This window comes from Spea bombifrons, chromosome 12 (assembly GCF_027358695.1).
Source record: "Spea bombifrons isolate aSpeBom1 chromosome 12, aSpeBom1.2.pri, whole genome shotgun sequence".
Taxonomy (NCBI): domain Eukaryota; kingdom Metazoa; phylum Chordata; class Amphibia; order Anura; family Pelobatidae; genus Spea; species Spea bombifrons.
Genome location: NC_071098.1, coordinates 12,924,160 through 12,938,025, shown reverse-complemented (window position 1 = coordinate 12,938,025; position 13,866 = coordinate 12,924,160). Strand labels below are relative to the sequence as shown.

The 13,866-nt window shown below is 41.8% G+C and overlaps 3 protein-coding genes across 4 annotated transcripts in view; 2 read left to right on the top strand and 1 right to left on the bottom strand.

Moving 5' to 3' along the window:
* FDXACB1 (ferredoxin-fold anticodon binding domain containing 1) overlaps nucleotides 1-13,866 on the top strand; it is a 104,555-nt gene that overhangs the window by 73,263 nt on the left and 17,426 nt on the right. The gene's annotated exons all lie outside the window — the stretch shown is intronic.
* On the top strand, nucleotides 403-3,537 carry PIH1D2 (PIH1 domain containing 2). 2 transcript variants are annotated; one of them, XM_053451707.1, is made up of 5 exons: nucleotides 403-588; nucleotides 854-977; nucleotides 1,483-1,716; nucleotides 1,957-2,243; nucleotides 3,358-3,537. In XM_053451707.1, exons 1-5 carry the CDS (start codon nucleotides 406-408, stop codon nucleotides 3,490-3,492), a joined length of 963 nt encoding a protein of 320 aa, XP_053307682.1. In that variant the 5' UTR covers nucleotides 403-405; the 3' UTR covers nucleotides 3,493-3,537. The 2 variants fall into 2 exon arrangements, with proteins under 2 accessions (XP_053307682.1, XP_053307681.1); XM_053451706.1 differs by having other exon boundaries at nucleotides 1,954-2,243.
* DLAT (dihydrolipoamide S-acetyltransferase) lies at nucleotides 3,975-13,846 on the bottom strand. Its single transcript, XM_053451701.1, has 14 exons — nucleotides 13,540-13,846; nucleotides 11,758-11,859; nucleotides 11,056-11,180; nucleotides 10,394-10,532; nucleotides 10,056-10,182; nucleotides 9,372-9,556; nucleotides 9,050-9,203; nucleotides 8,473-8,540; nucleotides 8,206-8,310; nucleotides 7,893-8,000; nucleotides 7,018-7,136; nucleotides 6,352-6,514; nucleotides 5,795-5,931; nucleotides 3,975-5,423 (listed from the first exon to the last, which is right to left on the bottom strand). Exons 1-14 carry the CDS (start codon nucleotides 13,759-13,761, stop codon nucleotides 5,294-5,296), a joined length of 1,884 nt encoding a protein of 627 aa, XP_053307676.1. The 5' UTR covers nucleotides 13,762-13,846; the 3' UTR covers nucleotides 3,975-5,293.

The following is a 13,866-nucleotide window of genomic DNA, read 5'->3' as shown; positions in this document are numbered from 1 at the left end:
GGACAAAGGAGAGTTAAATGAAACATAAGGCTTCGCTTTGCATGCGGGGACATGCTTTGGAGTCCATGCAAAGTATACTTTTAATATGGATTATCAAATAAAAATAACATTTTGGGACTAGACTTTACTTTTAAAGGGCCAGTTTAGTATCCCTGGCAATGGAAAAAAAACACTTTAGTGGCAGGAAAGATCCCAGATAGAAATCAATAAATTTCATTTATAATGCCTGAAAAGTCCTCAGGTGGGCTTATTTATAAAGAGAAATAAAGCCTTGGCCCAATGAGGGTCTGGGCTGAGTGGTCTTTCAAAGAAGTTGTGCAGGTTGGGGCTGTTTTGTAATTTAATGCAGAGTGTAATTGTTTGCCTTAAGATTACGTATTTATTTTTGTCCAGCGTGAAAGAAGAATGGAAGGTATTAGCGATCAGAATGAGCTGTTATCCCAAGTCAATCAGTTTTGGAATATGTTGGATGACATGGCTGAAAACAGTCCTGAGAGTTACCAGAGGTTTATACAGAAGCACGTGAAAGGAGGGAAGGAGATCATGGCCCCTCCACAGCCGCACATGTGTCTCCAAACCAAAATATTGGTAAGCAGTGCTCTGCTATATATATCTATAGAATAGATTTTAGGTGAATATGATATCATTCATGCACACAGAACTAATATTCTTATATATCATACTTGTCTTGGATACTGCTGTATGATTTTTTTTTATTTAATATCAATTTAAATTAAGCACAATAAATGCAGTAAGTTTTCACTGATAGCTAACTGAGAATAATAACATCATTCAATATTTAAGATATAAATAATGCCGAGTGAGATTAAATATTTTTGGCTGTGTTTTGCAGGATCCAGAGGAGAAGGTGTTATTCATTAACATTTGTAGCTGGAGCAGGGTGCCAGCTCCTCAATCTGAAGCCCACCCTATGCCATTAAGTGGAGGCAGGCTTGAAATCCTCTCTGAAGGAGCAGGTAAGCAGTTCTTCAAGGCTGCAAAGGCTTTGAGATGTTTTCAATAAATTGGGAGCTTGGAGTCCAGCTCAACCTCTTAACTCTCTGGCCACTCTACTCAATGAAGGGCTCACCCCAGTGAGCTTCTTTTGTAAGAAGCTGTCCAATGTTTTCACATTAACCTTGGATTATACAATCAACTTGCAGAAGCTCCCAGGGGTTCAAAATGTATTCTCTATGTAGACACCTCTATGAACGAATCACTTTTCATAATGTTGACATTACCAGTGAACAGCAGACTTAATATTATATACTTGTAAACAGAGAGTAAAAAGAGAAGCAGGTCCCAAGTAAGTGGTAAGGTACACTTGCTATAATTGGCAGATATTATGTATTTAAAAAACATTAATAGCAATAGCTTTTGTTTGTAAACAAAAAAAAAATATTTTGTATGAATCTCAAGTTGCAATCAGTTTACAGGACAAAGTATTTTTTTTCTCAAATCATCATTTGCATTTTGTGACAGTTACCGATATTGCATATAATCCCGAGGTGCTGAAGAGAGCCGATCAGGACCCGGTAGAATCAGACCAGCTGATCCGTCTTGCTATGAAGTATATTGAAGAGCAACACAAGGTTACTCTCTGCCACTCCTACCACCTTGCTCCATTTAAACTCAAGGGCAACGTGCAAAGGATGAAAGATTGTTTGCAAGGGATACGGAAACAACCAGACATGATGAAAAAGGATGTAAAGAAAGGTATGTAAATAGCATCTGGTTTTATCGAAGCAATGTTACTACCAAGGGTGGATCCACACACTCAGACACTCGCACTAATGCCCACACCTAGACACTCACACCAACACAACTAGACACTTAGCACTGACACATGACACCAATGTTCACACCCACTCAAACAAACACAACCAGACACACATATACTAATATCACCAGACATATGTTCACACACTAAAATAGCTGCGCATTATTTCTCAGCAGGGAAAGAATCCTTATTGGAACAGATAAAAAACCTAACTGCTAAAGGAGCAGAGGAGGAACATAGCCCTTCCATATGTTTAACTGCAGAAAAGACTCCAAAAAACACAAGATCCAGTCTGATAGAGGAGATCTCCAGTACCGAGTTAAAGGAGGAAGATTTACTTATGTCTCCCAAGTTTGATCTTTCGGATCTTAAGGATGAATCAGGACGGACCACACAGCTTCTTCTGAAAGTGGAACTCCCAAGAGTCCGTTCAGTAGCAGAGTGTGAACTGAGTGTATCCGAGGTAAAAGACGTAAGCATGCAATTTAAATAAGTTTATTATACAAAGTAGTCACAAACCATGGAAAAGGAGACACGGTAAAACTAGACACTTCTGGACCAGTTACAACTTTTCATCATGCCATTGTTCTTCATAGGCTTTGCTTTATTGCTAATTGGAGATTAGGTGATTAAATATACCGTATTGGCTCGGATATAGGCCACCCCCGTATATAGGCCGCACCCTAAAAGTTTGGTGCTTTTTTAAAGAAAAAGTTTTTTTCTTTAAAAAAAGCACCAAAAAAACATGCTGCCACTCTGTCCCCCCCCCGAGATATGCTACCACTGTCCCCCCCCCCGAGATATGCTGCTACTGTCGTCCCTCCCCGAGATATGCTGCCACTGTCGTCCCTCCCCGAGATATGCTGCCACTGTCGTCCCTCCCCGAGATATGCTACCACTGTCCTCCTCTGCCCCCCCCCGGGGACATCTACGCAATACGCGTATACAACACCGGAAGTTGTATACGCGTATTGCGTAGATGACCCCCGCTGGCCCCGCAAGACACCCGGGAGTCTACTCCGGTAAGTCCGGGGGGGGGCAGAGGTAGACAACCTCCCGTGCCGGCACCCCCCCGCCCTGTGGGAATTGCTGGCAGGGGAGGCTGTCTGAGCATATCGGGGAGTAGGATGCAGGTCCCCTGCATCGCTGCGGGGGATCTGTATCCTAACCCCGCTGCCTGCTCGGCGCCCGGGACTGCATGTCCCGGGCGTCGGGCGCTAGACCCCGAATATAGGCCGCACCCCCACTTTAAAGACTTAAAGTGGGGGAAAAAAGTGCGGCCTATATTCGAGCCAATACGGTATATATATATTTAAATAGCTTGGGTTAACAGTGTGGTTATAACAGGGGATTAAAATAGATAGAATCCTGTTATCAAAGATCCTTGATCTGCACTTAATGCCATTGCTGTAATAAACCGTAGAGTACAGTGACCTCTTCAATCCTTTCAGTGTCTTTATAGTCCTGGAGGTTGAGGGGAGCTGCTCTGTATGAAATTACCCACATAGGACAGTTACTGTGAAACTTAAAAGCTCCTCTCTTGCTGTGTATGAAATACATATCGTTTTCTTTTCTAGGATGATTTAATGCTTACAGTACCCGGCAAGTATAAGCTTCACCTTAATCTACATGTTCCAGTTAATGAAGACACGGTGACAGCGCAATACAACAAAGCAAATTGTAGTTTGACCGTTAAAATGTCAGCATTGTAACATCTGGAGACATTCACTAGGACAGCGACTCCAAATTACGGTGTCAATCATATACTTGCTGTGTACACCGTACAAAGAAGAAAAGTTTACTTAAAATTAGTATTACTATGACCGCCTGACGACTATACACCGCTGACACATTGTATTATAATATTACATACATGTATTTTTTGTTGGATTAAATACACCAATACTATAAAGGTTGGTAGATGACCTTTCATACCTGAGACGGTATAGTTCTATCTTAGGCCAGCGAGTATTCATCGAAGGAAAAACACGAGGGAATGGCTTTTTTCCCCCCATGCTGTATCAAAGGGTTCAGAAACGTAGCACAAATTAAATACCGTCCTGTTGGCTGGACAGAGGCTGTCGTTGTTGGTAAGAAGTAGGTGATGCAGCACTAATTGCGTTGGGTGTCCTGTTCCAGCGGTATTATTCTACCGAACCCAAATGAGAATGACAGTCTGAGCTACTGAACAGACTGCAGGGAATAAAACGAGCTTTTATTTTTCACAATGAAGCGGTTCATCTCGTATAATCTACAGAAATGAATTTCCATATGCATAAAAACACAGACCAGCTGAAACCACCAATGTAGACAAACAGTACTTAGGGCCTCTTACCATCTCAAATAGAAATGCTTTATTTAGATGTTCATTTTTTGCACAGTTTTCCAGTAATATTTATATTTGTCGTTTTTTTTTTACTAATGTAAGACAAAAAAATCTCAAATAAACATTTGTTACATAGTGACTTGGGTAATTTGTCCAATAGCATAGAGAGTAAAACACGTGTAACAGATTTATTTCCCTGGTAAATAAATATATATACTAAACTTGTTCGGTGGGAAAAACAATTGCAATATACATTTAGCCTTGGGCATGGAAGTTTATAAACCAACAGCTATGTCACAATTTGTTCTTCATCTCCATATTATCAAAAACATACGTGTAAAGGAGTTACGTTAAGTGCGTCTACCTTTCCTATATCAAACCTGCTTCCCATTTTAGTTCATTATTGCCTGCATCTCGCCTGGAACGTTGTCTGAGTATTTGAAACAAAGTCCGCAGCTCCCTCCAGTCAAATAACAGTATGAATAATGCTATGCAGCTCTGGGCTTATCTAAAAGTATAGGCTTTAAATCGATATTCCTGCTTGAGCACAGGCGTGTCACCCAGTGACCTGAAATTACCCGAAATTACATTGTTTTAGTGGAACTGCGGTACAAATCCACGGTAACCTGCACTTGATAATAGAAGGCCATCGTTTTTCAAAGCGGTCGTGTAAGAAGGATGTACGTGTAGCCAGTTGCTTGTGGCGTATCAATTCACTTATTTGAGTATTTCACTTAAAAGCACGGATGTAAGAAAATAACCTGCGCAAATCATTGTAAAAATGTCCCCAATACATATTTTAGGTGTGCAAATACATATTTACGAATTGATCAGAAAATACACAGACCACGTTGAGATTTACACATATATATTCTATTTTTATCTGCTGTTCTAGCGTGTCATGACATGACTTAAAACCATCTATGGGAAATCTGACCTTTTAGACATAACGTCGCTGAAGCACCCGGCACCGTGGTTCACAGTCCTACGAAAAGGTAACATTTATCGGAGTGGAACACTGGTTATCTGTACAGAATGTAGAATAAAAAAAAGTTTTTCCGTTGTTCTTTTAAATTAAGAAGAATTTATACGCGTATCAGAGGAGTCTTGAGATGCAGAGGGTACATAAATAGCTTGTCTGGATACAACAGAGGGCCCAAGGAACGTGACAGGTCTGTAATCTTGTTCTATAGCAGCATGGTGGTCGGCTTCTCCAAGAACTTTTTGAATTCAGCGAGCCACTGAGCGCCAACAGCTCCATCCACAACGCGGTGATCACAGCTCAAAGTGACAGACATCACGTTGGCAACATCAAAACTGGAAAAAGAAGAGAATTGTTTGAAGAAGAAAAAAAATTACCTTTTCTTGAGTTATCAGTGTACCAAACTAATATTTTTGAAGGCAAGAAGACAAAGTATCTGTGATACCAAAGAGACCTAAATTCACTCCAAACCCCCCCATTAATCTTAAGAGAAGCAAGACAAAAGCAAAATGTGTTGATTTCACATCAAGTTAGTATATTAAGCTTTCTGCTGTTGATAACCAGTTGTGGTTTAGTTATGTAGACAATATTGTGACCATACATAACACGGATCAGATATGCAGCCAAACGGGAAGATACTTTTATTTTGGAAAGGTTAGGACTGATTGGGTCTCACTGTGTACGGCACTGCACATTGTATACGTACCCTTTTTCATTGTCTGCTGGTACCAGCTTGTTCTCAGAAGCTCCCACGGCAAGAATACAGGCCTGGGGAGGGTTGATTATGGCCGAAAAGTTTTTGATTCCGTACATCCCCAGATTGGAAACTGTAAAAGTTCCACCCTGGATAAGAAGAAAAAAAAAGCGTTCGGTTAACTTTCCAGAACGATTCCTCATTTTAAACATGTTTGTACATTTTATAGTTCTATATAGAGAAAGGTCTTTCTATAAGATAGTTAAATTAGCTAAAAAGGTATCAAAACCTAGGTTTGGTAAATCGAGAAGAGAAATCCCAGCCAAGCTCCCTATAAATTGTCTCCATTTTTGTTAATCATAGGGGCAAACATTTCTCACGTGAAGGTTAGGTTTTTGTTTTGTTGTTTTTATTCCCAGACTGTCATTCCTGAAACTTTTTCCTTAGCTCATGTGCTACCATCTGGTTGTTTAAATGTTATTTTCATAAACTAAGTTAGGTGGAAGAGGAAAAGGAGGACATTATTGATGTTTATGACAACATGTGTAAACACTTTCCCCTTCACTCACCTGGAATTCGTGAGGCTTAAGTTTTCCTTCACGGGCACGGTTGGCCAAGGATGCCACGTCGGTGCTGATGTTAGCCAGCCCCTTTACATGTGCATTGAACACTATGGGGGTGATCAGACCAGCTGGAGTGCTCACCGCCACGTTCACATCCACCACATGATTCCTGGGAGACACAAAACGATCTTGTTTTCACTATTTCATACGGTTTAAAGTTTGCAATTACACTGAAATGTGTTAGTTGGTAGCCCTTTAGTTGGCAGCCTTAACACACGCTAAGTTTTGCATTAACATATTTAGTTACATTCTGAAGACAATGGTTGAGAGAACATCAGATTTTTCTCATTCAAATAAATAAACGTAAGACTAAATAAAAAACTAAGGTCAAGTATGACATTTTGTTCATCTAGACATCTACTAAAGTCAACAAGACCACATGGGGTTTGGTCAAAGGTGTCTGCACAATGTATAGGTAAACTGGTTAGGCTTGGCACCTATTGTAGGATAAAGCTGCTGCTATGGGTCCTTCGTAACACATTGTTAAGCCAGTGATGTGTCTACAAACTCACAGGTTAGTAAATAAGTCCCCTCGGTCACAAACAAGTAAAACACTCCACAACCCATGTTGTTCACTGCCCAAATATCCCATCTAATCCTTCACACACTTACTGTCTAATGACAGTGTCCATCCAAGAGGAGTTGGCCTCTGGCACTTTGAGACACGCCAAGGCTGAGGCCTTAATGATGAAATCATTGACAGAAAGCTTAATGTTTTCAGACTTGACAACCTGCAAAGGTTCAGAAGAGACATCTCAGAACCGCTCTACAACCCCACGACGTCACTCAATATACACCGTGCTGACGGTGGGGGAGGGGCGTATATGTTTTGCATTTATGAATTATCTGAATAAAGTGTTAAGAAGATGGCTGTATTCACACACATCAAGCCCACTACAATGGAAACATATTAATATAAGTAGGAAATGGAGGAACGGAAACGCTTTCATGGTAAATCTGCATTGATTAATATGAAATGACCAACATAAAACTCTCCAAATGTCATCTGTAGGTATTCTGCAAGTTACTTAGCGTGCCAAGTAAAACACAAGTATTCTTCCCACCATTAACATGTAACGAGAGTGAATTAGGTATGGATAGTTAATGGTTCCTGTATAAAACGCAATCATAATATATACAGGTCACGATAATATACAGTTTTATTTTTTTTTTAATTGCCCTTTAATGCCTGTCCTAAATATAGCTGGGAAAGCCCGCATTGCCGAGGCTCCCAAGACAGCTCATATTCCCGCTCTCGTTAGGGATTTGGGTCGCGGCGATGCTTGTAAGGACCGTTCTTAGGCTCTTGGCAAGCTCAGCTAATGCGCGGCTCAATTAGTGAGCCCAAGGTCTGGTCCCCATACTAGCACATGTTTAATGTAGTATATTAACATGACCACAGCGCACACGCAATAAGAACCAAAAGTGGTCTTGCGTTCGAAAAAGTATTTGGCCATTTTTTTGGTGAATACCAAAGTAAATCTTACCTCGTTTAGCTCTTTCCTTAGTTGTACGACTTCTCCCATGTTTATATCAATGGAGAGATAGTAGTGAGGTATCGTTTGTTTGGATTGCATGAGGCGCTGGGCAATTACCTAGAGAGGTACCAAGAAATCGTTGTAATAAGGTTATAATTATCAAAGTAACTGGCATTTCTCCAAAGATCTGCAATTACCAGAATTTTGAAATACCCAATAATTCCCCCTGGACAATGCATGAACAATAAATAAACAGGTACAGGAATTTGTTTTAGTTATGGGCGCGCCAACGAATTCAGCTCAGCTCCTACTTTTTCCTTACCCTTCGGATATTGCTAATGGGGATGTCTGTGAAGACGCCGGTAGGAACGGCTGCCACGGCTGGTGCTGGTGTAGTAACCGCAGGAGCTGGTTCTGTAGCTGCAACCTGATTAGTAAAAATAATACATTAGGTTTCTCATACTCCACTTAATACAATTTCTATTACTAGAACACCATTGTTTGTTCACCTGTATGTGTGTGTTAGAGAAAAATAAGCATAATAATAATAAAACCATGACATTTAAAGAAGTAAACAGAATATACTTACAGGAGCATCTTTAGGAGGGACAAAGGAATCAATATCTTTCTTGGTAACCCTTCCATCTGGCCCGGTACCTAAAATATAGAAAATGGAAGGAGGTTAACACCATAGGAATATTTTTTAGTCTTGTGTAACATGAGTCAGCAGCAGCAATATGGAGAGGGAACAGTCCACGTTCAATAATATATATATATATATATATATGACTGGTGTTACATGTACAAACACCACTAGTTCACTTTACAGCACTTTGGCATCACTGCTGGGTGAGCATAGGTGAAGCATAGTCCATGTTGTGAGCTGTTTGTAAATATATATATAGAGGGTTTTTAAATTTTATTGCTCATTTCATTATCATTTGACCCATTAAAAAAAAACAAACTCATTAAACAAGCTGCTTCTAGGCACGGTGTACAATGCCTAATCTCACATTCCATAACGCAGGTATTGTGTCTGATCTACAAGGATTGAATGTAGGGCCATGGATTAATCATCTATATAACTTCATTTTTCATAAACACGGATCTAAGGGGAGGAATTATTATGCTTTCCAAGACTTTAGGATTTTAACTTGTCCACTCACCTCTCACTTGCTTGAGGTCTATGCCTTTTTCTGCTGCTAGTTTTTTGGCCAGCGGGCTCACAAACACCCTTCCCTTGGCGGGAGCTGTGCTGGGCTTCGCAGAAGGCAGAGGAGCCGTCACAGGGGGAGGTTGTGGAGGTGGTGGTCCTCCGGCCTTAAGAGAAGACACACAAAAGTCAGGAGATGCCTAGTGATCAGTATTCCAATTATTATTCCTGCTAATTACTATTTTCACGTGCGCCAGGGGCACCAAGCCAACCGCAAAGACCGTACTTTGTAGGGGACGTGAAACCGCCATTCAGATTATCCATTGTTTTCTTACCGGAGCAGAAGGTGCTGGCTGGGGTTTAATGTCGACTACTGCAGCAGACTCTTTGTAATCCACAAAGGTGGCGATGTCAGATTCCTTCTCCACTATGATACACAGAGGGGTCCCTAGAGGAACATCTCGAGTCCCTTCAGGCACAAGGATTTTGGCCAAATATCCTTCTTCCTGCACCTCAAAACCTCAATGCAAAGACAACAGTATGAGATACAAGCCAAAATCATAGCCATGACTACTTGTTATATATTTTATCACAACAGACGGACTCTTATACACTAAGTATCTATATCACACCGCTATTTAAAACTGGCATTAAAAGGATACTGACAGCTACTTTTTATGGCATGCAGTCTGTATTACAATACTGGGTATGCTGGGTGTTCACAAGCTTTGCACTCATTCTTTTCACTGACTATTGTCTGGATGCTGTACATGTTTATGTCCTTCCGACTGGTATTCTGATCTCACAGGTGCAAACCATACCCTCCAAATATCTCAAACATCAGGGACATATGCAGTGCATTCACGCAGATATACATTTTGGAACAAAGTAGAACCAGATATGGAAGTAGGATGGTACTGAAAAATGCAAGGGGTTCATTCTCAAACAAAGACATGATGAAATAAAAGCATAACAATATATACTGCATCCACGTCATTAAAAATTGGCCCAATAAATACCTATCGTGGCTTTGTCAGTCTCAATTTCAGCCAGAAGGTCTCCTTCGCTCAGCTTCTCCCCGACCTTCTTCTCCCACTTCTGAACGGTGCCCATGGTCATTGTTGGCGAGAGGGCCGGCAGAACAATCTGTACAGCACAGGATAGATTTAAAGTGAAATTGGTGGATTGGATTTATTACAGGTTTTGGTAACGTTATGATTGTAGTAGTGTGAAAATGACTGATATTTGATTTAAAGACTAAATACGTGGGAGGCTCGCTAATCAATAAATAAAAATAGCTGGACAAATGTAGAATGTCAAATTTCGGGACCCACAAGAGTAATAAAATAAATTCTACCTTCATGTGAGTAGGATATGTACTGCCGGGGGCTTGGACTGCAGGCTGTGGGGTCTGAGCTGTGGCAGGAGGTGGCACAGGAGCAGCTGCGGCAGCCGAATCCAAGGTATAGTTTTTAAAGGCTTCGATGAACTCTGGCCTAGTAGACATAATGATTGTAGTTTAGCCGGCAAAAGGGACACATTTTAATTCATCAAACAAAGAATTAGTGAACCCGGTTCAGACAGCAAAGCATACAAACACTGAAGGGGGGGGGAAGCCTTGTGGAGTACCATGACTCTTTAATATACCATCAAGTGCACGGAGGAAATGCCCTTAAACCTGTATACCGACACCACATATTTGTACAATGTCTAGTGCCTACATGAAATAGCCGTCTATTAAAGCGTTGTCTTATTTGATTGACTAATAAATCGTCTTCAGATGACATATAGACCCAGCAGTGATGACATCATGACAGTGGCAGAGGTCTCTTGGAAAGAGCGGGGATACCAAAAATGTTTGAAAACAGTAAAACTTACACTACAAAGTACAAAACGTGGAAACGGCAGTAAAACAGAGGAAACATTAACCCAAAGATGTAAATGTGTTCTATACTTTCCTCTAACAATAATATTAGTAGCGAATATATAAATAGGAGACTGTTTACTCCGTTAACTTACTTGTCGACTGTGATGCAAATGATTGAGCCAATGGGGACATCTCGTGTTCCTTCCGGCACCAGAATTTTGGCCATGTAACATTCCTCCAGACTCTCGAATCCAACTGTGGCCTTGTCCGTCTCCACCTAGGTAACAGAAGAGAGGTGTGAGAGGTTTATTCACTCCCATGCCTCAAATAATAAAGGCTGAAGAAATAAGTTATGCCTCTCAAAAGCCCCAGGGGAGGGTTCCCTGAAGGTTAGCTGCTATTCAGTTAACATTTTGTTTAAGGAAGAAGAAAACAACAGGAAACATTGATGATGAAAGCGCCTTCTTCACAGTTTTAATATCTATTGCAATAACGAATTAAAGCAGATCTGCCAAAGCTTATGGAAAAATCCTTCCCAACCACTACCAAAGAGAACCTTCCAAACCACAGGGGACGACTGCCGTGCACTCAATCAGGCACGATTGTCTCCACTTATTCTTACCTCTCACTATTTTTATTGGCATGCCTAGGTTTGTTTTTATATACTTTACATTTTTTATTTATGACCTTTTTCTGATTAATTGAATATTACAGTCCTGCCTTAATTGGGTTGAAGAAGAGACCGCTGAGGTCTTCAGCACATGTGACACTACATTCTTGCATGGGAAAGTTATCACTACCTCCTACTCTGACTTATGTGGTGGACTCAAGGTGGTCTATTTTTTAAATCTTACCTCCGCAATAAGGTCCCCTTCGTTAATCTTTTCTCCGTCTTTCTTTTCCCAGCGAGCGATCGTTCCCATCTGCATTGTCGGGGACAGCGCTGGCAAAGGCACCTACGGATCGAACGAAAGAGAATACAACTGAAAGAGTGATCGTTCTGTACTTCTGAACTATATAGAGGTTACAGAATAGACAACAATAGGTATCACACAGAAAAACACCAATTCCAAATACTTATGTTGCTTCTTATGGGAAAAGTATGTATTATTTTCACGTACAAGCCTATACACCATAGTGCCAACTTACCTGTCCACCGAGGGACAGCAATCACTCCAATAAAGGAGGTCACGGTCACGTGTCTGCCCTCCGCAGAAATATTTTCCGGTCGTTCATCGTGGACACGTACATCGGACGACTACACTGCTTAGAATACATGCCCCTACTTAAGACAGCTTCTTGATTCCCAGGCATACAATGGCTAATCCCAATAAACCATCCACAACGGGATTTCACACTTAAAAGGGTTTCAGATATAACCATTGTTCAAAAGTAAAGGTGAAAAAGTCCCGTCACCCAGACATCTCTGCTTTTATATCCACGCAGTGACAAGCACAGAGATCTCAGAGAAAATAAAGGATCTCATCATTCTATGAAAGCCTAAGCATTCTGTAATAGAACACAGCTCTCCCTTTAGTAAATACACTCTCCTGCCAACTCTCTCTTTAGCGAATAAACCCCAAAGTGTTTTGGTATTTGTGACAACAGTCCGGCTTCACGTACAATGCATCTGATGCCGGTAAAACTGCATGTATGTTCTCTGCTTACACAAACCTATTTACTGACAACATACATGTGTCACGTACGGCAGGTGCTTTTTCACTATTGTGGTTTTCTGAGTCCGCCTACCAACGGGGTCCGGCAGCTTTTAATATTTATTCTCCATCACATGCTGAAAGCTTCGGAAAACCAGGTGTACCTGCTGAGATACGCTGCGTGTTGATGACATCATCACACATCATTACCACGCAGGGAGGGACAGTGAACCGCACAGTGAACAATGTCAACTTTTTAACCACATGAACAGAGCACAGAAAGGATGCAGTCAGTGTGTACAACCTGCCTAAATCCTGGTAACGCTGATCATCCAGGGGGCTCGATGTAGAGCTGAAAGTAAAACACATTAGGGTCTACCTGCCAAAAGGGAGAGTTGACAGGAGAGCTGGACAGAGATCTGTCATTACATACGTTATGAAGGTCTAACCCCAGACAGCTTCTCATCCAGAAAGAGCTTGTCTGGCTCCTCACTCATTGAGTTATGCATTATGCAGGGCCAGCTCATCCCTTCTTGCTGAAACAACTCTCCTTTTAGTGAATAGACTCCACTGAAGAATCACCATTCATTTCCTCGGCATATAGTAGTCAGCACCGGGGGATGGTGCACAGACTTGTGACGCTCCATGAAGCTATGCCCCAAAAAAGGTACTATAGTGACGTCATTTTACACCCAAATCCTATGTACATACTGGGCATGCACAGGCAGTTGTGTCTTAGAATAGGATTTGCTCATGGACTGTTATCAGGACTGCCCCAGTGAAACGGGGATGCTTGGCAACTATGACAAGGAAAAGCCATTATTCTGCTAGCGATCACACATATTCCAATCGCCCCAAGTGCCATCGGGATCACGTGACTCACCTTGCTGTCATTACCTTTACGTTATCCCGCTGACACTTGCTGTGTGCATGCTGACCCCCCCCTCCCACTCGCCCCCAGCCCCTTCATGTTTATTCTACCTTCTGGTGGGGGGGCAGGCTGTACCATCTCCTGCCGTTAGCCGTTTTCAGCCTTTCCACTCCTTTAGGAACAGGGGAGGTTGCTGGATTCCCAAGGAGAGCTCTCAGTCTGTTGGTGGGGCCCGCGTGATACCTCCGCAGACGCGAAGCTGGATTAGCTTGTCCCCGAACCGACAAGACTGAGCGGACAGGGCCGCGGAGCCTCAGGCACAAGCGGAGCATAGCTGCTGAGAGTACACTCAGGGCCTCGAAGCTCTCCTTCTTCAATGACCTCCCCGGCGAAAAGGTAACATTTACGGCAGTAGCAATGCACGCTACGTACAGCTA

Coding starts and splice junctions, on each gene's coding strand:
- DLAT (XM_053451701.1), bottom strand. CDS start 13,761: ATGCTCCGCTTGTGCCTGAGGCTCCGCGGCCCTGTCCGCTCAGTCTTG. Junction 10,533..11,055: donor ATTTGCATCACAGTCGACAA/GTAAGTTAACGG, acceptor TATGTCTACTAG/GCCAGAGTTCATCGAAGCCT. Junction 7,137..7,892: donor TAAGGAAAGAGCTAAACGAG/GTAAGATTTACT, acceptor GAACCTTTGCAG/GTTGTCAAGTCTGAAAACAT.
- PIH1D2 (XM_053451706.1), top strand. CDS start 406: ATGGAAGGTATTAGCGATCAGAATGAGCTGTTATCCCAAGTCAATCAG. Junction 978..1,482: donor AATCCTCTCTGAAGGAGCAG/GTAAGCAGTTCT, acceptor ATTTTGTGACAG/TTACCGATATTGCATATAAT. Junction 1,717..1,953: donor GAAAAAGGATGTAAAGAAAG/GTATGTAAATAG, acceptor ATTATTTCTCAG/CAGGGAAAGAATCCTTATTG.